Source organism: Pyxicephalus adspersus, chromosome 1 (genome assembly GCF_032062135.1).
Source record: "Pyxicephalus adspersus chromosome 1, UCB_Pads_2.0, whole genome shotgun sequence".
In the NCBI taxonomy this organism is placed as follows: Eukaryota; Metazoa; Chordata; class Amphibia; order Anura; family Pyxicephalidae; genus Pyxicephalus; species Pyxicephalus adspersus.
The window spans coordinates 141,135,474-141,160,974 of record NC_092858.1 but is presented as its reverse complement, the minus strand read 5'-3'; the positions used below and the strand labels follow the sequence as shown (position 1 = coordinate 141,160,974).

The 25,501-nt window shown below is 36.9% G+C and overlaps 1 protein-coding gene across 2 annotated transcripts in view; it reads left to right on the top strand.

Annotated features, from left to right (window-relative positions):
• WDR81 (WD repeat domain 81) overlaps nucleotides 1-25,208 on the top strand; it is a 32,195-nt gene extending 6,987 nt beyond the window's left edge. For both annotated transcript variants that reach the window (XM_072429273.1, XM_072429276.1), the window contains exons 3-11: nucleotides 291-398; nucleotides 1,737-1,912; nucleotides 3,258-3,439; nucleotides 7,074-7,239; nucleotides 9,259-9,424; nucleotides 10,256-10,921; nucleotides 14,221-14,366; nucleotides 17,827-18,006; nucleotides 23,624-25,208. In XM_072429273.1, coding sequence (XP_072285374.1) covers nucleotides 291-398; nucleotides 1,737-1,912; nucleotides 3,258-3,439; nucleotides 7,074-7,239; nucleotides 9,259-9,424; nucleotides 10,256-10,921; nucleotides 14,221-14,366; nucleotides 17,827-18,006; nucleotides 23,624-23,950 — 2,117 coding nt within the window. In that variant the 3' untranslated portion in view covers nucleotides 23,951-25,208. The remainder of the gene's footprint in view (nucleotides 1-290; nucleotides 399-1,736; nucleotides 1,913-3,257; nucleotides 3,440-7,073; nucleotides 7,240-9,258; nucleotides 9,425-10,255; nucleotides 10,922-14,220; nucleotides 14,367-17,826; nucleotides 18,007-23,623) is intronic.
• Nucleotides 25,209-25,501: the final 293 nt, after the last annotated feature.

Sequence of the window (25,501 nt, the reverse complement as noted above, 5' to 3'; positions counted from 1 at the left end):
TTTCAGTACAATAGAGAAGCCTGTACAACTGTGCAAGAATTAAGGTAGGGCTGGAATTCAGCTTTTATTGAAACTTCAACTGATTATTCGTTTGGACCAGATAAAACAACAAAGTAACCATATTTGTGCATGATGCCATTTTAGTTTTGTAATGGCACACTATGCCTGTTATGTCTTGGATAAGCGTGGATCTTCTTCTATTTAAAATTTAGCTACTTTGCATTTTTTAGCTTTATCAGGATAGTTTCCTGTGTACTGTATGTTTATCAGGGTGCACTTTTGTTTTGCAGACACTGCCTGTAAAATGGTAAGGTGGCTTTCGGCCAAGTTAGGCCCAACTGTGACCTCCCGCTGCATTGCCAGAAATCTACTACGATTACTCACGTCCTGTTATGTTGGTAATTGTTTGTCTCTCTTTTTTAAAAAAATGCTGTCTCACATGCTTAAACTTGATATCTTGAAATAGTAAAGATTGCACTTTCAAGGTAAAGAGGGTAGCAATCAGTGCACACTTGTATGTGATATACTTATTGAAGTCCTTGTTTGCTGTGTTACAATGTTTTAGATATTGCTTAAATCTTGATTGGACTACTAGATCTGTAACTAAAGCTACGTACACACTTCCAATTATTATCGTTGGAAAACGAACGACGAACGATCCTGCACGATATCTACGAACGATCGTATAGCACCGATCCTGCACATAGAGATAACGACACGATCGTTCGTAGATATTGTACACACAATAGATACGATCGTATGAGCGATAGAGGAACTATGTGCACGACAGGAAAGTGAACGAACGTTCGTTCATTACGCATGCTCACATCATGGACGATCAACGAACGACCGTACACACGAACGATGTTCAACGATCGTTGTCCAATCCGATCCGCCGGTCCGGTCGTTCGTTTCCAACGACTTTCCTCGTTCGTCGGCGTCATTGGTTACTTTTTTTACGAACGTTTTTTGCCCTATTTTTGCCCAATCGATCGTTCCTCGTTCGTTTTGAACGATAAAAATTGGAAGTGTGTACGCACCTTAACTGAAGAAATGATCTTTGTTGCCTGTTGTGTAGCAACTCTTCTGGATAAACCTCTTTCTTTGTTTTCATGGCCTTGCTCTGGTCACAAGCCCCATAACCTTCACATTGCAGCTTTCTATAGACACATCAGGCTGTTCAAGTTTGAACCCACTGCTGATCAATAATTTGTTTTACACAAATCCCTGAGCGAACACTGCAAGGAGGCACTGGGGAGGCATTTTTTTTGCTGTAGGGGGATTTTGAGAGCGACAAGAATGATCAGATAATAAACCTCTGACCTGGTCCATTGCTCTAAAATTGTCAGGGAATCTCTGTTGGAAAAGTAGAGGGTGTAGAGACATGTGATCTTTGCCTGGTCTGTCTGTACCTAGAAAGTTTGGGTGAACTTTTTATGTCTGAACTCTTGCTTGGTTTGCAGTTGAATCCCTATCAGCTCACGTATGGTTCCCCTGTTATGCTAATTCATATATCCTCCAATTGGTAGTTAGTGGCACTTTATTCTGTATTAACGTAGTCATGTACAGCTATATAGCCTGAAGCATAGACCCTATCTGCAATAGGTTTTGGGGCTGGAAGTAAACTTCAAAGTTATGTTCATTTAATTTTATTAGTTTGTTACTAGTAATATTTGAATCTGCTTTTCAGTTAAAAAACAATATAGTGCTAAATGCATGATCCTTATTTTACACAGGTCATCAGAGACATCAATTTCTATCTAATGTAGAGGAGAATAGCCCATTAAATGTCAAGAGGCCATTGTATGGTGATCAGGTGTCTAGGCCAGTGCTGGATTGCCTAATGTATATGGCTCATCTGTATGGAGAACCTTTTCTTACCTATCAGTATCTGCCTTACATCAGCTACCTGGTAAGTTAAAATTACTGCCTGATCTAAAAAGAAAAAAAAACCTTACTTGTATATTGATGGAAGCTATTGATATAGTACACTGTTTAAGCTTGGCTTTAACAATATACAAAAGCTAACCACTTCATTACAAGGGACTGCATGCATAACACATATTTTAGGCCTGAAGATTATGTCAAGCCCCCAAGACGTTTTTTGAAAGCAGAGATGGTATTTGCTGAAATGTTGATGTTTCGCAGTATTTGCTGAAATGATTTTTTATATTTTTAAATTCACAAAAACACAATGGGGTCTGTTTATAAAGCAGTGAATCTAACATCCACTGAAACATTTCCCGGAGAAGTCTTTTGGGTCCATGTTTTTCAACGGCAATAATTGATTATTCACCTGGAAATGACTGTCAGATTCCCTGCTTTATAAATAGACCCCAATGTAATTCCAAGTTTTTTGGTAATGTCTCACATTCCCTTCATCTTGGCAGTACAGCTGTTAAATCACATCTACCTGGTAGCTATTATCTGGACATATTTTGGTGGCACTAGGTTCTTCTGCTTCTGTGGACACACACATAGAAGTTCTAAGAAACCTGGCACCCAGCAGGTAAAATGAAAGAACCTTTAAAGCAGAGGCGCATTTTATGTGTTGGAATATTACAACCAGGCCATGCACCACATTGGTCTTTATTCACTCTGCAGTGTTCAACCCATCATTTTTTTTTAAGCTGGGTGGGGTGAAATTGTAGGTGGGTGTGACCCAACATATAACCACCCAGTAACCACCCAAAAACAGCCGTGTGGTTACCTAAAAGTGCTGGCTAAAAGGGGCTGGGGTGAACACTGGAACACTAAAACATTCTAGTAGAGAATGTAAGCATGGATTTTTATTTCATAATATAAAGATAGCTTTTCCTGTGTTCATGTAAAATGATTTTTAGCGCAGTTTAAGTCACAAACTACAGCTTGCTTGCACCACTTGGAATAATAAAATTTATAAAATAATAAAATATTCTGTCTGGAAGCTAAATGCCTGATTGAGTTGCTTTCAATGTCACTATTTGACTACTACATACTGAATCCAAAGCAATAAGGCATCTGATTAGATTTGGGACCATGTCACATTGGTGATTCTGAATCATCAAAATTAATTAACCACTTTGGTGGAGGTAGCTGCCTTTCTAGCAATAACTCTACAGAATCTTGATTGAATGAGAGAGCAGCATTTGATTTAATTGGTAAAGGTAAGTTTTTATTTAGCAATATTGGTAAGGGGTTGGCACAGAATCACAAATACACACTACTCTTTTGTTACATGTATAGTCAGTTCTTTAATTGGCATTGTTTACATGCAGGTGGCCCCCAGCAGTGGCTGCAGATTGAACAGCCGCAAGGAAGCTGGTCTCCTGGCTGCTGTCACCTTGACCCAGAAGATCATCATCTACCTTTCAGACACTACTTTGATGGACATTTTACCCAAAATTAACCAGGATGTCCTATTGCCAGTTTTAGGCTTCCTGACCTCGACCACTGTTGGGTAATGTATAAAAAAATGAATATTACAATGTTCTATATAATAAACATAATAATAATACAAACAATAAAGGTTACCTTGTGCAAAAATGTTTTGTTTGCCTAGGATGTGTACCTCTTGGCTGAACTCCTTGTGCCCATTGTATAGGGTATGTTGTAGAATTAAAATAAACCGTTTTAAATTCAAGATGTATCATAAAAATGTAAAATATGTAATCGGGGCATCTATACTTTTGGACAATAACTTCAACAAAGTAAGAACATTAGCAACCTGTTGCTGCTCCTGTCCAACTATAAAACAGGGGTCCTCCCCAGTTTGCTAGCCACATGGCTAGTTCTTAAAGTAGGAATCGAGATCAGGATATCTGTGTGGTTTCAGTGTATGCTGTAAAGTTACAAAAAAAAACAATTAAGTTTTCATTCATGTCATGTCTAGGTAATACTTTCAATTTTTCAATATAAACATAAATTAGATCGGTTTATTTGGACAATACAGTAATTGCAGCCTTGTTCTATATCACCTTTTAGAACAGATATTAAAATTTAGCAATTACCATATGAGTGCTTATTGTCCTATATCCTCTGGAAATGAGTAATTGCTTATTTGATAAAGTGTGAGTCTGAGTACATGAGGAAGTAAATTGCATTGTAACAGATTATAGACAAAACCTTGTTTCCTCTTTGTAGCACAAAAAATAAAAATAGAAGCATATGTGTGAACACCCCTACCTAGTTTCACTTCATAGGAAAACAGACTAGAACAGGGATTCATGAGAAATAGTTCAGCCACCATATATACCACCATTATATACCATATTTTTGGTCCTTGCCTCCTAATGAAAAGCCTTTTTTTAGGCTCAGAGGTGCTTCTAGTAGACGCATTGTAATCTTAAAGCAGTGCTGCTGAACAACACGTAGGACGCCCTATAAGTGAGGACAAATTGCATTAAATGCTCCATTAGTGCACCCATTAGATCAATTTAGGCAGATCCTCAAACTACAGTGTTTATTGGTTCTATTTTTTATTTGTCTAGGGAAGCAAATCTGAAAACAGGTGAATGTGTGACACTAACTTTTAATTTCTAAACTTTTAGGTGTTCAAAATGTGTAAGTAAACCTAAATAGTGAACATTTCTTATTTGTATCAGTTTAATCTGATATATATTCTTTAAAACTTGTTATATCCGTTCTGTAAATTCAAAAATATCTACTTATCGTGCTAAAAATTATGAGCCTATTAACCTGTAGAGGGCATGGAAAGTTAGCAGCTTACATTGTTCCTAATAGTCTGTTATGAGAAATTGGAGGTGTTCTTTAGACCTGTCATAGGATGGCATGTTAACAGTGTTGAACCCAGAAATTTTTGTAAGCCGCGTGGGAAGAAATTGTAGGTGGGTGGCAGCACCTGTATTGTGACCCAACTCTTCAGCAACCACCCAAAAACGGCCAGGTGGTTACTGAAAAGTGCCGGATGGTGCACCCGGCTAAAAGGGGCTGGGGAGAACACTGTGTTAAGACCTGTCTAATATTGTGTTTTTCTACACAATCTCTTAAATATAATCAACGTTTAGATTTACCAGTGACCAGCAAGGACAGGTTCAACCTTTAGGATGGGGAACAACAAGAGATACTAATAAATAAAATAACTGCTTGCCTCGCAGTTATAGAGCAAATATAACAATTCATAGAAAGCAAATGCTAAAAACAATAAATTGAGAGAAGGACATGGAGTACCACAACAGGGAGAACATATTCAGATGTAGAACCAATTATCCTTAATCCCAGTATAATATTTAATTTAATAAACAATAATGAATTATTATTTTTTTGCTTGCAGTTTGTCATTGCAGAACAATGTCTGAACAAGGTTTCATGATCTAAAGCAGGCCTGCATTGTTGGCACTGATGTCAATTTTAAACCGACTATAAGTACCCTTATAACCTATTGAAATCTAATGTGTTTGATACTGTAAAAAATGTCCATAGTATGCTTGATTGCAACAGAGATTCTAAAGGTTTTTGCAGTTCTGGATAAATATTTGTTTAGTAATAAAGCTTTGATCAGTGGCAATTCTCAAGCAACAATTACCTTTTAATTTCCGCTTTATCCCTAGATTGTGTACATAACAAAATGTCTTCTGATCTTTAAGGTCAACATCGGTTCCATTCAGGAACATCTTGCACTGTCATAAATACAATATCCTGGTGCTTATTAATACAGCATAATATACCTTATATCAGTAAAGGAAGTACTTATTTATAAAACAGCCCTATTCTTTTCCATCTGCCCTTTTAGTGATGCTTATCTCTACAATAGTTAGCCAGTAATCAGGAATTTGCTTGGAGCATAAACAACAAATTTCTGAAATTACAATGTGGACAGCCAATGAAAACATATTGTGCAAGATTTCTTAAGCAGAATCAGAATGGAATATGGTTTAGACAGATAGCACATAGATCTATGGGACGTGAAAGGGAGTAGAGCATTGAAGCAAGAGGTTTTAGTATAAAAGGGAGGAACAGAACAGAATGTAATTAACAAGGAATATCATGAAAGGTTAATCTCTGATTGTTACTGAAATCTAGACTGATCGAAAAGACCATCTTTAATAATCTCCTGGTCATATTTGATCTTTTTTTTTTTTTTCCCTTAAAACATGTGCTTATGGACAATCGGTGCTGCAGTGCTAACCACATACATTTTTAAGTATTTTGGATGCCCTTTGCATCTAAGAATCTTACAAGGGTGTTAGTGATTTAAAGAAAAAAGAGGAGTATTGTGTCTGCCATCACTTATCTAGGAATGTAATGAATCTGAGAAAGAAGCACCTTTTTGCTAATAAAAGTGCTTTAATAGAACTTTTGTTTTAATATATACCGTATTTTTTGCCGTATAAGACGCCCCGGAATATAAGACGCACAATTTTAAAGGAGGAAAATCTAGAAAAAAAAAGATTCTGAAAGATTATTCCCCTTCTGATCACTCTGTGCCGTTCTTACCTTTTTTTCCACTGTACGGCAGTTAGGGCAGGGATCAGCAGGGGGCGCTGTGCCAGCTTCTTTCGATCTGCACTGCAGCCAGGAGGAGACACACGCTGCAGCCAGAGAGGAGAGGAGACATGCTGCAGCCAGCAAGGAGAGGAGACACACGCAGGATCGGGTATTGGGTGAGTATCTTATTTTAATTATTTTATAACACATTTGTCGTATAAGACGCACCAACTTTTCCCCCCCAGTTTTGGGGAAGAAAAAGTGCGTCTTATATGGCAAAAAATACGGTATACGTTTGAGATAAATGTTTTGTGTGTTGGTAGTTTTATGTTTTATTTTTTCCTGGGAAATTGCTTTTTCATGTTTATTATAGTGTCTCTTTATATGTGTTTGGATTATATTTTAAAACCTATTATTAATATTTTTAACCATGAACTTTTTGTTTACTCTTTTGGCTCACAATAGACATGAATACGTAAGCTTTTCAAATTTGGTAAATTTTTTATCCCAAAGCAAATATGTTCCTATAGCGGTCAGTGGTGTTAAAACTCATCTAGGAGGAGTAAAAAGTGATAAGCAATCTCTTCAGCAGATAGAAAAAAATTGTGTTAAGTTGTATTTGTTGATACGGTTCTTTTCTCTCAAAGGTTTCCAAATGGCCCTCAGGCACGTCTAGCATTGTGTGCTAAGTGCAGCAACCTTATTTCCCTTATCTGTCTGAGAATAGGGAGAGAAATGGTCCAGCAACATCTTGGTGATGCTCTCAGAATCTTCTTTAGCAATTTCACTATACTGCAAGAAATTCATCAGCAGGTATGACCGTGCTGCCTTATTTTCTGTAAGATCCTGTTCATTTATGTTATATTGATCGGTAAATACACATCTTTAATGTGCCCCAAGTAATGGTGCTTGCGTGTCTTCAATGTACCTGAAAAGAAGGGACATTGTAGAGCCCCACCCTTTCTTGCTTTTCACACTTGGTCCATGGGTGTGATGTATAGTCCTACTGATCAGCAGTGACATTCTGGAGGGCATACAGTCTAGAGCAGTGTTTCTGTGGGAGTCATTCATCCTACTGGCCACCACACAAATATACTGTGAGCTGTAGATATAGTAATTTTAGCAGGGGTTCGTTTAAAACCTAAAAGTTATTTTAAAGGTACCCCCATGTTTGAAAGGTCAAGAAAATCTGGTCTAGAGTATGATTTTATTGTTGATTTTGCTATTTGAACAGTGTAGCTTGTGTTCCCAGGTTAAATGGATCTTATGCATGTGTAATGGAGGGCATATTTGCAAAGCACAAAGTAATCTGCAGTTTGTTTTTTATCTTTGCCTATTTTTGTTTATTGCTTAGGACAGTGCTCAACCCAGAATTTTTTTTAAGCTGGGAGGGAAGAAATTTTAGGTGGGTGGCAGCCCCTGTATTGTGACCAAACTCTTTGATAACCACCCAAAAACAGCCAGGTGGGTGCTGAAAAGTGCCGGGGGAGAACCCTGCTTAAGAGCTTAGTGTAGTTGCATAGTGCCAAAACTATGCAGACAAATAAAGTTTACAACCTAAACCTTTATGTTTTTACCTTCATAGTAGACATGTTATATTTATTTTAATAATTTTTATATATATATAAAAAAAGTAGTAGCATATGGTGGCGGAGAGGGGTAAAGTTGTTGGGAATGTCTTGCTGCCTCAGGTGGGGAAAGGGGCTGGTGCCAATAATGATAATTGCTTAGGCCATATTGACTGCTGCATGTAAAGTTGTTTTGAGTCTTAGTAAAAAAAAAAACTTTTAATAAATGTAAACAACATTCTGAAATCCTGGTCTTTTATGCTTATGTATTTATGCTTAAAATAAAAAAAAAACAAAGCCAATATACAAACAATACCATCAAAACTATTTGTTAAACTAGAGGGTCCCTCTCCATTACTCATCCCTGCATACTGGGTAATTGTTCTGTAGTCCAAAGTAAGAACTATAAGGGCTTATAACAACTTTTAGGATGGCACAAGAAATGTGCACAGGACACAGGAGAACTCTGAATTTTAGAAGAGATCAACAAAAAGGAGCAATAAAGGAGAAGTCCATTGTTAGAGTTTACATACAGTTTAATACACACATATTCATAAAGTAATATTTTAATTGATGGCAATTGTTTGGAATGTATTGAATACAAACCTAAGTCATTTTAATTGAGCCAAATACAGTTAATAAATTACATTTTTTATTTGTTATCTGGTATTTTGCCAAATTTTCTTTTGTATTTCAACTCTCACATAACCACCCAATTTCCTACAGCCCTCAGATAAACTTTCCAGATTTTGAAGTAGCAGTTGCTAATTTAGATGAACATGAATTAATCTTCAGATAAGATATTTTAGCAAGCTATAATGCTATCTCTCTGCTCAATCTTTCAGAGTTCTTGAAACATGTACAGACTTTTTTTTTCATTGTTCCTATACAAATAGTGAAAGGAGAGTTGATCAGTTGCTAAGTGCAGTCATTCCAGACTAGGCTTGACCCTAGTCTGCTTTGCTGAGAAAACTGGCTTCAAGTACACTTCTAAAGGAACAAATAATACGTAGAAAGCTTATCTGATGCATGTCTTTATTTTAGTCAACATAGTAATGGTGCCCCTAACAGAAGTCTATTTTATGCTGATAAAGTTTTTTCCATTAGCCTTCAATAAATAAAGGTTGTGAAGTGTTCTTTTGTCTTAATACACAATTTGTTTCTAAGAACTTTAATGTGTGCAGCGTGAGGCAGTTACAAAGAATCAAGGTAACCTAAATAAATGCTTACACAAGTTTGTTTCCTTTTATTATCTGATTTCTAGGGCCTGTCTGCAGATACTCAGAATGGTTTGGAGCCATGTGTAAAAAATGTCCACTGTGCAGATGGAAGGTTCTTGCCTGTGGATCTGATGTTAACTGAAGAACTGGGAAAAGTATACAATCCTGAAATGGCTTATGCCACATTCATCCCATTTTCCTGTCTCATAGGTAAGTGGGCAGACATAGAGACTGCCTAAAATATGCTCTTCCAAGGAAACTAAAGGTCAACCCCCCCATCTTTTTTCCCAACATGGCCCAGGGATGACGTAAGTCCACCATTCCATCATTCAGACTTGATTGTGCTAGTGATGGTTGGTTATAACACTTTAGTGCTTTTCCATGTATGTATATGTATTGAAAAGCTGCAAAATCCCCATTCCCTAGCTGCAGTTATGTGATTATCAAAATCAAAAACTAGCTTCCCCTGATGTAGTCACTGTAGTTTGATCCATATGCTTTAATAGTAGTGTTTAGCACTTTGCCCTGCTCATCAGACTGCTGACTGTTTTTTTCTTGTCCACAACTCACACTGAAAAATAAACCATAAAGCCCTGTGGTTAGGGTGCCAATGTCCACATACATGTGTTATTTGGTCTTTTTTGCCTTCCTTACAATTGTTAAGGGCTTCATTGAAAAGGTTTTGCTGCCAAAAAGCTCAGAATTTTCACACAAACTTATTTCTTACATGGCTGAATTATTAGACTGCAGTGGTTGGTCACAATTGATCATGTAGATTTCCATATTTGCCTTTCCTGTCAAGGTAGGGAGATCATGCATGAAGGTGTGTATGAGCTTTTTGTAATATATATTTGAAATGTTATTGATTCATAACGCAACAATAGTAAATGACAACAAGCATTTGTGATTTTTTTTTTGATATAACTAAATTAACAAATTCTTAATATACCTTGCAGAAGCATTGTCCGCAGATACTATTTGTCATGCTAGATTTGTAACTATCCATGTGCATATTGGAACTAAAAGTGTGTTTCTTTTCAGGTGATGCAATTAACCAATTGGTTCCAAATCACGAATTAGTGTGGAAACTTACAATGGTTTATCAAGAAACCATAATTCCAAAGGAGATTGAGAGTCGATCACCACCTTGTGAGTGCAGTGAAAGAACAAGTGTCACTCTTCGCAGATTTGAAGAAGACACCCAGTCTGGCACATTTGGAAGTTTCATGGTTGGAAACCGCATTCAAGTACCAAAAGACAGTCAGCCGTCACCACCAAAGTCAACCAGTCTTAGCCCTGTAGCAGAGAACTTTCAGTGTGACGATAACAGTTTTAAGCAGGACCTCCAGAGGAGTGCCCATGGGTTATGTGGGAACTGGCTTGCATACTGGCAGTATGAGATTGGTGTGAGCCAGCAGGAGCCTCATTTTTACTTCCACCAGATCAAGCTCCAGAGTTTTATAGGCCATTCTGGAGCCATCAAATCTGTTAAACCTCTTAGTGGAGAAGATTTCTTTCTAAGTGGCAGTAAGGACAAAACAGTACGATTGTGGCCTCTGTACAACTATGGTGATGGCACCAGGGAGATTGAACCACGTTTTACTTACACTGAGCACAAAAAGTCAGTGTTCTATGTAGGTCAGTTGGAATCTGTGCAACAAATTGTAAGCTGTGATGGAGGAGTATGCATATGGGACCAATATACAGGTATGAGCAAACACATTGTAAGTAATCTGGGGATAGTTCACTGAACTGCACTATGATTTATAATCCTAATAAGTATCAACCTGCCCATCTACAGCTAGATTTGTTTATGTTTATTACGTCATATATGTGTTTTTTTTGCTAATTTGATAAACTATTTTTTTAGCTTGTGTTTACCAAATACACCCTGGCATGTATCAACCTATGATTGAGTGGGATTACAAAAAGGGAACCTGTGTATGTCAAACTGCTTCCTAACAGCAACCACCAGAAGGGTCATTTCGAAGGAATGGAGCCCTGAAAACACATGTAGTTTTGTGGTTTGTTTGAGTGAGCCAGTGACATCAGAGTGACAGTGTTTCAGCTTAGAATACACTTGCAAATGGCTTTTTCAAGCAAATAGTGTTGGGAAAGCAGGGAAACTGCAGAAAAAGGACCATTTGTTTGCCATCGATGGTCTTCTTTAAATTGAAATCAGGAATTTGGCATCCACTGCTGCCCACAAGTGAGACCCTGATGTGCAATGTGAGTCAAAGATTACCTTCATATTTTAGACGTTCCCAAACCCTTCAATGTTTTTCACTCCAGAGGTTTGAATCTTAATTTTTGTGTGTGTGACCCCCTCTGTATATCGTATCTAGGACTGATTCAGAATAAGAGTTATATTCTATGATACATCAGGAGCCCCATCCCAAGTTAAACTCTGGCTCTGTATAATTTAAATTTGCAAATTCCAGTGCATATGATGAAAATGAGTACTAGGCAGAAAGGTGTTCCTTTATTTTTAATCCTAGCCAGTTTTCAAATATTAATAACAGTACACATAAAAGAGGCTTGTTGTAGTAATCAGGTAAGCAGCTGTGATGTAAATGTAAAAAAAGCAAATTTGTATTTTATTTTAGAAAATAATGTATTGTTTTCGATTGTAATTCCCTCCTTTCCTTACTTTCCCATATAATAAATTTACTCAGTTTTTGAAAAGAATTCCCTTTCTGCCATCTAGTGGCTGGTTTGATAAAAGCCTTCACTATTTTTTTGTATACTCAATCTAGATGTTGTTATTATTATTATTATTATTATTTTTAGATGTGTTTGTCATCGGCCGTTACTTGAAAGTGCATGCTCTACTGTTCATACCCATAGTTCTATATGATTATGTTCTATTTTCAGTGCTTTCCTTTCAGCTTTGAAGCTAGTATTTAAGGAATAGCAGACCAATGTGGTAATTTATGTGTAGCGCTCATGAGTATATTCTATATAAGATTGCCATACATATTACAGTATGTACAATTGTCTTTAGAGGTACCAACAGCTATACAGAGCTCTTGCCCGCTTGGACAATAAATAAATGGATTGTAAAGGGGCCATTGTATTACCTATTTACTGTTTATTTTATGGAGACAGGAGCAGTTCTGACTGCATAGCTTTAGGTCTGATCCATTTAGCAGAATGTCTGACCTCTGTGGAAACATTTTTCCAACACATGCTGGCAGGAGACAGGCTTCTCTGCTTAGGCTGTGGCTGTTTTTTTAAACAAAACAAACTAACTTTGTACACCTTTTGTTTTCATGCACCTGGAATTAAAATTTCAGTTTCATAAGCCAACTCTAAACTCTTAACATATTCAATATGTGTACCAATATATGCTCAAAGATCACAACAAAGACTAAGGCTATGTACACACAATGAATGACGAGCACTGTACACTTACAAGATTCTCCTCCGATATCAGCCCTGAGCCCATTATCGAATAGGAACTTGCAGCTTAGTTCAACCATCCACAGGCTGTGACATGCCATAAATGTTTTCACAGCATGCTCAATATATTATCTTGTGCCTGAACGCTGTTCTTCAATTTCAATGCAGCATGTGGTGTTTATTTTCTTGCCCAATGGCTTTTAATGGAACGCTTGGCCTGTACATTTCAGACAACCCTATTTGAAGCATTTGAGACATGAGTTTTAAAGCATGCCAGAAGTCCACTAAGAAGCACCGGTTGGTTGTTAACACTATAGGGCCAAAAGCAAAATTTACTCTCATTCAAAAATAAAATCAATTTTAAAATTAATTTCTCCACAATGTCTATAGGTACAGGAGCTTATGAAGGCTTGATATTTTAAATACTTCCGCATGTATGATATGGGTTCATGTTTAAGAAATACAGAAAAAGTGTGCAGTGCTGAAACCTTTACTGCTAGGATTTGTACAGACCTAATTACCATGAGTGTCTTTGCATTCTGCAAAAATGACGAGTATTTCAATTTCTTTACTAAGAAGGCTTGTGCTCTTGATACTTTTAGCCTTTTCATACACCCCTTCACTATAATATGTTACACGTTTGTACAGGACTGCAGGGTTTTCTAATATAAGCATGAAAGGGATGTCCTTCTTCAGAAGTGTCTCCTGTATGACAGAAAGCAGGCAGTTTACGCTAAATGTGGTATATATAATGCTGATTATTGCACTGTGTTTATTGGTTGTGATTACTCATGTGATATATATATGTACATGGCCTGTAATTCTATTATGACTAAAGAGGTCCAATGGGGCTGACATATATTTTTAAATGTATGACCGTGATAGCACAGTCTGAGTTATAAATGAACTAAACAATATCTTTTTAAGCGAGTAGCAGTGTTGAGTCAGTAGAGAGTATGCTTTTTTGTTTGATTTGTTTTTTTTTTTATGTTTTTTAATTAAAGTTTAAAGAATAAAAGCAAACGCTATCTTTAAAAAAATAAAAAAACAGGCTTGTAAGGAGGTTAAGAGCAATACCAAATGTTCCCTGGTGGGAAATGTGTTTTTATCTCACTTCATTTAGTAAACAACCTCTACCTTAAAATGTGATATGTCTTTTGTATTGTTGGGAAAGCAACATGATATCAGACAATTCCACTGATGCATAATAATCTTTCCTAATGTTATCACATTTCCTAGTAACACAAATGCAAATGGGTAATTGCTGTGTAGTTTTAAAGGAGCACTGTAACCTTTTTCAAAAGCAATCATGGTTTAGGATTATCTTGCAAATCTAAAACTTTGCAGATTTCTTGTTTTTTAAACAATGTATATGTACTTTATTATTGGGCACCCATAAAACAATTCTATTACAATCTAATGGTATGTTTTTCAGGAGGGGACACAGAAGGTAATAAAAACCTGATGAAGTTTTTACCTTTATCTAGACTAAAGTGCAAAGCCTGGATTACCCATTAAAACAAACAACGCTGAGGACTTTATATTAATATAATTAATATATCTTAACAATGACTTCTTTTTCATTGTATTTTGTGTTGTTATAGGTAAAACAATTCGTACATATGAGGCTGGAGATACTAAGGTGCCCATAACAGCTGTGGCGACAATGCCTCCTCCTTTTTGCAGTGTGACATTTGGAAGCTCTGACTCAATGCTTCGTTTTATTGACCCTCGAAAACCAGGACTTCAGGTTCTTTATCTCTACCATTCTGTTATTAATACTTTCTATATGACTCTAGGTTTCTAGTGCTCATTATCACAATGCTGGTATATGGAATTCCTGAGTAATACTTTGTTATAAATTGTACAACTGGCACATTGCCCCTTTATACATTGTCCTTTAATCTTCACCAACACCAAACAGAAAAAATGGGAAGTACTGTGTCCATTGTAAACTGTATGAAGGAGGCCATTCATTACTTGAAGGCACAGTTAAAGAATTTCTCATATCTCTCTAATCCTGGTAGCGGACAAACAATTTTAACTTCAGTGTTAACCAGTTAGGTTTCCACAATTGCATCTTAAATCCCTCGGATACTTCATCTGAATCCAATTTTACTTTCTTGTTTAATATTTCACTTTTAGGTGAAATATTCACTTTCCATCACCTTCTTCAAGATAGTTACCTCAATTTTATTATTCATTATGTGATGAGCTCAGGCTAGCTTTTAGCAATGCTTCTGATTTTATTTAAAGTTACATTTTCCTCATATCCCTATTGAATAATCTGCTAGAAGATGCAGAAATGCATCGCTCCTTCTCCTCCAGTAGAATATCCACAGTGATATAAAACTATTCATAGGATGAAACCCTTCCTTGCTCTATTAAAAGAAATTGAAAATCCAGTTATCAATTGTACCTTGCCTCTTCCACCCCAAACACATAGGTGGAGGGTATCACATCAGGTACTGAATAGAAATACTTCTATTAGCTTTAAAATACACTTTTCATAAGTTAGGCACCAGGAGTCATTTTGGGAAACTGCCATAGCTCCTTTTTTTTCCTTACCAGAAACCAAATGCTAAAATATTCAGCATATCACACTTAAGAAGGGCTAAGGACAAACATTTAGATAGGTATATAGGTTTACCAAATAACACATTTCTGGCAAATCATGAATGCCATCTCCACTTACAAATTTAAATGATAAGGAACAATGCATTGTTGTATATGCAAAACACCACCTAGTCATACAGTTAGGTCCATAAATATTTGGACAGAGAAACTTTTTTCTAATTTTGGTTCTGTACATTACCACAAATAATTTTAAATGAAACAACTCAGATTCAGTTGAACTGCATTCTTTCAGCTTTAATTCAGTGGGTTTATCAAAAAGATTGCACACAAATGTGTGGAACTAAAGCCTTTTTTAATACAATCACTTCATTTCAAGGGGCTTAAAAGGTATTGGACAAATTAAAAAGCTGAAAATAAAATGTAATTTTCTAATACTTGGTTGAAAACCCTTTGCTGGCAATGACAGCCTGTAGTCTTGAACTCATGGACATCACCAGATGCTGGGTTTCCTTTTGTTTAATGCTCTGCCAGCCTTTTACTGTAGTGGCTTTCAGTTGCTGTTTGTTTGTGGGCCTTTCTGTCTGAAGTTTAGTCTTCAACAAGTGACATGCATGCTCAATTGGGTTCAGATCAGGAGACTGACTTGGCCATTCAAGAATATTACACTTCTTTGCTTTAATAAACTCTTGGGTTGCTTTGGCTGTAGGTTTTGGGTCATTGTCCATCAGTATTATGAAACACCTCCCAATCAATGTGACTGCATTTAGCTGTATTTGAGCAGACAGTATGTCTCTGAACACCTCAGAATTCATTCAGCTGCTTCTGTCCTGTGTCACATCATGGATAAACACTAGTGTCCCAGTGCCACTGGCAGCCATGCACGCCCAAGCCATCACACTGCCTCCACCATGTTTTACAGATGATGTGCTATGCTTTGGATCATGAGCTGTTCCACGTTTTCTCGCCATCATACTTTTTTCTTGCCATCAATCGGGTAAAGGTTGATCTTGGTTTCATATGTCCAAAGAATGTTTTTCCAAAACTGCTGACTTTTTTAGATGTTCTTAGCAAGTCCAATCTAGCCTTTCTATTCTTGAGGCTTATGAGTGGCTTGCACCTTGCAGTGCACCCTCTGTATTTTCTTTCATGCAGTCTTCTCTTTATGGTAGACTTGGATATCGATACGCCTACTTCCTGGAGAGTGTTGTTCACTTGGTGGCTGTTGTGAAGGGGTTTGTCTACACCATGGAAATGTTTCTGCCATCATCCACCACTGTTGTCTTCCGTGGACGTCCAGGTCTTTTGGCGTTGCTGAGTTCACCAGTGCTTTGTTTCTTTCTCATGATGTACCAAACTGTAGATTTTGCCACTCCTAATATTGTAGCAATTTCTCGGAAGGGTTTTTTCTGTTTTTGCAGCTTAAGGATGGCTTGTTTCACCTGAATGGAGAGCTCCTTTGGCCGTATGTTGTCTGTCACAGCAAAATCTTCCACATACAAGCACCCCCCCCCTCATATCAGCTCCATGCCTTTTATCTGCTTAATTGATAAGGACATAACAAAGGAATTGCCCACACCAGCCCATTAAATAGCCTTTGAGTCAATTGTCCAATTACTTTTGAGCCCCTGAAATGAAGTGATTGTGTAAAAAAAAAAAAAGGCTTTAGTTCTTCACATTTTTATGTAATCTTTTTGTTCCACCCACTGAATTACAGCTGAAAGTCTGCAGTTCAACTGCATCTGAGTTGTTTCATTTAAAATTAATTATGGTAATGTACAGAACCAAAAGGAGTTGTCTCTGTCCAAATATTTATGGACCTAACTGTAAATGTGTCAATTTTATTTCGGTATTCTCTGTCCTTTTTATTGTTGTATTGTCCGACTGCATAGGTTTTATAACATGACCACCTCTTTTTGGGACCCATTGCTGTTGTGTATTCTTTTCTTCTAGAAGCTAAGGCAATTATTGAATTTGCTGGTCCTGTGTTAACAATTGTTCAGGGTTTTTATTATAATCTCCACCTCAATCAAAGCGGAAATTTTTGTATACTTGCCTGTCCCAGTTCCTGTGTGGGTGCTGCAATCTTCTTCTCTTCCTTGAATTCATCTTTGACTATCTGGATTGGCTGGGCTGATATGACATAATTCCTGTGCACGCATGTTCATTTATTCCTGGCAGCCTCAAGGGAAGTCAGAATGTGCCAGGTATCCTGGCAACCAACGCATGCGCAGCTTAGTGAATTTTGGCAGGAGAGATGGCATAATGGGAGGTGGGAATGCTTTTTACTAGAGGGACATTACATAAAGTCCTGCATAGTCAATCACAAAGTTTTTCTAATGGGAACTTTTAGTTGTGAGTGGTAATAATTTCTTCTACCATTCATCTTCCCCAAGTCATTTAATAACAAAGTGTGATGGGTATGAAAGGTAAATCACAATCAATTTAGTAAATGAGGTTTAATACCAGAATCCCAAAATTTCTTTACAATCTGCACACAAGTCAATTTTCTTTACATCATATCACTTTCTTCAGAACTGGTGAATATCATATCTTTTATTACATGAATTTTTTTAATATTTTACTTTTTATACGTTTTTATATGTAAAGTGATTTGTCTCTGCTTTCTTCCTTAGCATGAATTCAAGCTAGCCAGCAATGTGAATGCAGGTCTCATCCGTTACCTAGCAGTCAGCCCAAATGGCCGCAGTGTTATTGCTGGTTATTCTTCTGGATTCATTATACTACTGGACACCAGGACTGGGCTGGTTCTACGAGGGTGGCCAGCCCATGAGGGTGACATTCTTCAGATGAAGGTACGTTTATTGTAACACATAAAGGAACATAATATATATGATGTATTGCTGTGCCGTTTATACTATTAACCTACCAACCAAAATGAAATGCAGACAAGTTTAGATCTTCTATAATCTCCATGGGGAAAATCTAGAAAAGATTCTAGCTGTAGGGATTTAAACTATTCTACAGATTGTCTCTTACATTTATCCCTCCTATCCTGTGTGTTTTTTATCTGCAATTGAAGTGCTGGAATGTAGATGGTATAGTTTTTAACCTGCAGCCAGAAAAGTTACATTTTATTTTTTTGCTAGGAATTCACTGACCCAAGGCAATTTCTCTGAGGTGCTTCAGTACTACAGTCCCAAGCACAACCTTGTGATCTTACAGGAGGCATTTACCAAAAAATTGCATAATTTAGTAATCTGGATGAAACTTGAAGTAGCATTTTTTCCCCAAGTTTCTATTTCACTAGGTAGATGTAGTACCACTGGAGGGCAGCATTATTACATTTTATGCTTAATTCCTTGGAATATTGGAACAAGATTCCTTAAAGGTTGACTGATAAGTTTAGGCTATCTCCTTGGTCAGCCATCACACAAGCAGAATTTAACAGCAGGTTTTCAATGCCTTTGTCACCATTGTATATGAACTGTTTTATTAGGCTTATAATAAGTAGGCTTGTTGTGAATTTTTGTTATGAATGTATTTATGCCTGATACTTGGGCCCTGATTTATTAAAGTTCTCTAAGGCTGGAGAAAATACACTTTGATCAGTGAAGCTGGGTGATCCAGCAAACCCGGAATGGATCTGGTCCAGGATTCAAAACATTTGCTAGCAAATGATTTTAGAAAATCCATTCCAGGTTTTTTTAGATCACCTAGCTTCACTGAAGAAAGTGTATTCTCTCCAGCCTTGGAGAGCTTTAGTAAATCAGGGCCTTGGTGTCACATCTGCAGAAGCACCACTTGATCGATGCTATATTGCCTCGAAACTTTACTTTCTGGTACAGCCAGTTAAGACATTTATCTGGTTGTATTATGCTCCAGATTTTGATCCTACCCTGATCTGATTTTGGGAGATCTCACAAGGCTGTCTTTTGTAGACTAATATTTAGAACGATAATAGTTACTCTTGCAGTTAATGCCTTTTCTATCAAGGTGGACATTTAAATCACATTTTAGTTAGTATCTCCTAAAGCGAACCTGTCATACCAACCAAAATGATAATATTACAATATTGGTAAAGGTGCTTGTCTTTAAATCTATCTTTGACTGGTAAGGACCCAGGGACGTTGGATACTTTCTAAGAATAGATAAATTCCTGTTTATCCCAGACTTTGGAGGTGTTGACTATAGTAGTTCAGAGTAACCCAGAACGAGGGGTTATACAGGTGTATATAAAAGTGCTATATAGACAAGCACACATTATTGATTGGAGGAGAAGAACAGGTATTGATGTCTGATCCTTTTCCAGCAATGTTCAGTAATCAGCCATAGTTAAATCACAGAGTGACAGATGCATACAGATTCAAGATACAAACAATCACACAGGTTGAGAGGATCAGGAGAGGGTACTGATCAAAAAGCGTTTACAATCTAAGATCGTTTGTGCATGTATGAGAGCAATGTTACAAGTTTGTACGGGAGAAAATCATTCAGCATGGGTGGGATAGTGTAAAGCCTTATTAGAATTTGGCCAGTTGGGAAATGACATTGTCAGATGTTTGTTTTATTGGTACAATCTAACTGCACATAACAACTAAAACAGTAATTTAAAATCCTGGTGTACCAGCTCATCACACTTTTTGCACCATATTATCTTATTCAGCATAAGAATTCCAAGATTGCAGTGATTTCTTTTGGGTTTTGTAATATGTCACTTTCTGTTATGGTTATGTTCAAATTTTTTAAACACATTACTGTACATTCTTAAAATGTAAACTAGACAGGCAGGTTTCCTAACAGCTCTTCCGTCTGCATTTGCTCTGACATGCTGCTATTGCTTCACCTCCTCTTGAAGTTTGCCCTCAGTTAAAAGTCAGCTTACACTAAGTCAATGGGGTTTTGAAATAATCCTTCCCAGATCGCTATCATGTTCCTGTCATATTAGGCTACGTACACACGTTCGACTTTTGTCTTTGGAAAGGATCTTTCACAATCCTTTCCAACAACAAAAGATTGAAAGATGCATGAATGAGCGCTGTACATACAGTGGCTCTCTACGGAGGGGAAAGGGGGGGGAGAACAAGCGAGCGGCACCCGGCCACGCTCTCTCCCCTTTACTTGTATTGCGGTTGTTTGTGGATCCTCCAGGACGGGTTAATAAATGACGTTGACAAGCACAGTACAAACGCCAGATTCTCATCCGATACTAGCCCTAAGGCGATTATCAGACGAGAATCATCAGACGTTTGTACGTAGCTTTGGTGTTAATCAGTTTTAGGCAACAGATCCCTAAAACTTTATATGTCCTCTGTTTCATAAGATAAAAATGTAAATTTGAGTAATGGAATCATTCATAATAGTCATGCTTATGATTTCTTGAAAATACAAAAGCTTACTTATGATTTGTTCATCATTTGTTACTGATTTGCACACTACAGAACCTTGTGTTAACCCCCCACCCCTTTATTTACCTAAACGTGTTTCATACTATTGCAAGTTGAAGGCCAAAACACGTGGGCAGTAAAATCAATATTCAAATTGCGGTAGTAGTATGTTTACATGCAGTGACTCTGTGCTCACCCAACATTACTGATCATTTACTGTATTTTAAAATGTGCATTTGGTTTTAGGTTTTACCTTTTTTACCCATTATAATGAATTGTCTTTGTTGTCTTTTTTATGTTCTTTGTTAATAGTTTTTATAAGATCTTCCGGAAGAGGTCTACAGCGTAACATTTTGCAGTTTTCCTCTTTTTTCTATTTTACCTATAGTTTTTTTTTTTTTTTTTTTTTGTGTACAGAACTCAATGGCTCAACCTTAAATATTCTGAACTTAAAAGATCAAAATGTAATTTAAAAACCTAAGTGCATGAGCCATAGTTGCTTGTTTAATAGTTCAGTACAAATTATCAGACTGACAAACAGCCTGGAAAACATTTGCTTTGGATATGCAGCAAAAACTTTATTCAGAGGATCATATTTGTAGTGAAAGTATCATTCAGCAATCACTGGCTGTGAATATTTCACTGTAGCAAATGTTTGATACATGTCACAATTACTGCCTCTAAATATTTCCCAGAAAGTTAAAAAAAACAACACTTTAAAAAGAAAATTGACACAAAAGTATTATGGTTTCCCTCAAATATAAGATTTCCCAACACTCTGGAACCTCTTCTTTAAAAAAACAAAATCTTAGTTGCTGCTAAGCAGCCTTTATGGTTGTCAGTGAAAACATGTTTTCCTTTGGTTTTATGTTTAACAGGCTAGTTTTTTAATTCTGGAAACTGGAGGCATACAACAGTTATTCTTTATCAAACCTCCCCCCTTGAGCATCCCCCAAAATTCTTTACTCACTGGTCCTCACTCCTACTAGATCTTTACTGTGAAGCCCACTGGGAGCCACATAGACATTGCAGTAGGATAAGACAAAGTCTACACAATTTAAAAAAGGGACATGAGAGATCAGTGGATGGTGCCATTACTTAATTCCTCTTTGAGACTGCTAAGGGGCTAGGCTGTCCTTATAATAAGTTGCTAACAAGTTTTTATACTTTTCTAAAAAAATTTTTACAGCATTTGAGATCCAGGGCAGTGACTGACATACTGAAGTCTAACATTTTCTGAAAAAAGGCTGCAATTACAGCTCCCAATACTTCTCTCACAACATAGTAATTTGCTGTGTAGTAAGTAACTGCAGCATTAAACTTGGTAGATTCTTCATAATGATCAAATTTTCAACGTTACTCACTGTATCAACATCTTTAGGGATTACCACAAAAAGAAGTAAATTCATCTTGTTGGTAAAGGACCTTTTGGGAAAATGGAAGGTTTTTTTTATTATCATCATTTGAATTTCGTACAATTGAATTCTGCTAATCCATACCTTTTTGGCTTTCATTGAACATTAAAGCACACCAACAAAAATTGGCACTGGTGTATTTTTCTCAAGCTGTAGTAATGAGTAACTCTTCTTTATATTTACCTGCCCCCATGCACGCTGTGATAGTTTGTTTAACCTGTTCTGAGTCAAGGTGAAACAACATTTATCCCTGCAGAACATTTTTATTATTGTAAAGAAATGGTCCCTTTATTTAAACCTGATTTGAACAGACAAAGTCTCCCTCTTTGCGGATAATATGTAACCAATGTTGTGTGTATGTGTGTCCATCCTAATCTAAGCAGTATAGTGTGTTACATGGAAAACACATTTGTGGAAACACATTACATGGAAAACACAACAGTTTTATCCCACCAAATAGATTCATACAAGATAACTTTATAATTTGGCAACACATTATTGTAATATTGAAGAGATAAAACTTTTTTTTTTATAGACACAAGCTTGTTTTAGGTGTATTCTGGTCAGTATATTGGTAACAACCATTGAGCAGAATACACAGAGACTTGAGGTGGGTTGGATACACTGGTAGATGAATGTAGGAGAAAAAGTCTGCTGCCATGTCGGTAGCCCTAGAAGTTATAAGCACAGTTCTGGTCATGTACAGAGAGGGACAATTATGCCATTCTGTGTTCTGGAAAAAGTATGTTTACAGTTTAGTAAATTTTGCCTATTGTTGGGGCACAGTTTTAGTTCAAAAAGCCCCTTGGGGCAGGTTCACTCCTTCCGCTTGCTTGATATTGTTCAGTTCCCCATGGCTGGCACCTTGCCAGCCACTCAAGGACTATGCACATTTGACAGCTGGTGGCAGTGAGCAGTACTAGTACTGCTCACTGCATTCCCTATTAACTCCCTACGGGGGCTGCAGTAGAGTTACATGTAGTGTTTCCCCCATGCGGCAGCATTTCCTGGCGTCGGGAAGCAGAAAGCATACCGCCTCCTTGCTGCCAGTGTGACTAAGCCCTGAACCTCAAACATTTCATCCTCTGAAGGAATATTATTGCTTTCCTGTGCATTTATCAGCATAATTTATTACAGCATATATTCTAGTATACAGATGCTGGTAAAGAATATGTAATGGGTCCAGGGATGGCAATTATTAATTAGTGCAGGACAATAAAAAGGACTTGTTTGATACAGAAATTTAGATCTTTCCAGTATGGATAGAAATCATAGTATTTTTCCCATTGTGGGAAAGAAATTGCTTGCAATCTTATACACCTAAGAACTGCATACTGTAGAGCTCCAGAAGTAACACTTTTCAAATCCGAAGTGATGGCCATAAAGCCTTGAGCTAGGAAAGATAAGATATGGATGAAAATATAAAATGTAATGTCTTACACTTTCCATTTTTTAGGAGCAACCTAAAAGGAGGAGAGCTGAACAGATCAGTATTAGTCAAAGGAACAGTACATTTTAACAAATGGTGTATACAAATAATAGATGCAGCTACAGCACAACATTTGTTGACAAAAAAGACAATTTGAAATTTGTTTCTGACCTGTATGCTCAAGGATGTTGATCATTTTAGGGCAACTCTATTGATTTACTGCTGTTGTCTTTTCATGCAGGCAGCAGAGGGAAACATATTGGTGAGTTCCTCCTCTGACCATTCCCTGACTGTCTGGAAGGAATTGGAGCAGAAACCGTTACATCAGTTCAAATCAAATTCTGATCCTATCCATGCTCTTGATCTCTATGGAAGTGAAATTATAACTGGCACCGTGGCAAACAAGATTGGCATTTACTCTCTCCTGGATTCTTCTTCACAGCCAAATAGCACAACAAAACTCAGCTCAGAAAACTTTAAGGGGACTTTAACTAACCTCGCTGTCCTGCCAACTAAGAGACTTCTGCTCTTGGGTTCTGATAATGGTATCATTCGTCTCCTTGCCTGATGGAAGTAGTGTTATTTTGACAAATCACAGCATCTTCATCTTGACTATGAAGTTGCGAAAGTGAATCTGAAAAGCCATAAAATGAGTTATTAATATGTATTAACATTATCCATAACTTGATCCATCAGCATTTTTTTTGGTGACAGAAAAATGTAGGTATAGATTGTATCCAGAAGCAGCATTCAGGACCCTTCAAATGGACATAAAATCACAGGACCCAAGTAGGTCAAAAACAGCTTAAAAAATGTAGTATTTGTAAAAATATTAACAAGGGTTAGCACCAAAGGGGTAGTTGGGGACAGAGGGGGAAATTGGAGTTGGGTTTTATTAATTTGTTTCCAATACCCACACTTTAATATCTGACCCTTAACATGAAAACTGGAAATACTGCCTACTTGTGTCTATATTACACCAATGTACAGCCCACCCACCATCAGATAAATCAAGTAAAATTTGGCTAAATTGCACTTTACAGTAAAACTTTGTATGATTAGTGGAGAAGTGAAAAAACACATTACCTCCATATTTCAGTTTTACAGAGTTCACTTTAAAAATTGCTTCCACCTTACTAATGAAATGATAATTTCTATGTAAATCTTGCATGTTTTTGTTCTGGATTGAAGAAACCAAATAGTTCCATTCCTGTTTATAAGTAGGAGTTGCAAAACTTATGCAGTACAGTCATGCTTGAGAATGGGTTTGTACATTGAAATGGGTAATGGCGGATTGTTTTCATCTGACCGATATTTGGAAATGACCGATTGTATATACTTATTCTTAGGACTATATATTAATTTTTTTCCTCTTCTAAATAAACACCAGCCTGGGTATCTCAGGAAATATATATATATGTATAAAATATCAGGCTGTTTTTTTTTCTTCTTTAAAACATTTCCCAACTTTTTTTCCTGACTTGGGTTTGTTAGTCTTGCTGCCATTATTTTCATGGCATAATTACATCATTAGCAACGCACATTCTTTAAAACCTTTAAATTGTGCCACTTACCTATTTTGCACAACATAAATGACACAGCTAATGAATATGTAAATGTTATTTTTTTCTACTGGAATCACAAACACAATTTCATTTTCATTCCAAGAATATTAACCTCCTACTTGATAAGATATATCTCAAAATGTTGTCTTGGCAAAAGTTCCTGAATTGTATTGTATTACAGACAACAGTAAACATTAAGTTTGTGGTCCTGTTTCTTTTATGTTTATAAAAATGAATTAAAGTAGTAATATGGTCCACTCAGCAATGCTTAGCTAAGCAGTGTTTTCAATTAATTTGCCTTATGTTTTTTTTCTTGTAGAGGATACTGCAGTCTCATTGCCATTGTTGTCCAAACCACTTGCAGGTGTGGTAATGTACATGAAGATGCAAAGAGTGTCATAGAGTGTCATAATGCAAACAGAAAAGGGTGGCTACCAGTGGGGTCCATAAGACCCTGCAAGGCAACATAGCCACCTTTAAACATAGCATACCATTGAACATTTTAATCCTAGATTTTTTGGTAGTCTGCAAACCAGAAGAAAGGTGTGTAGACA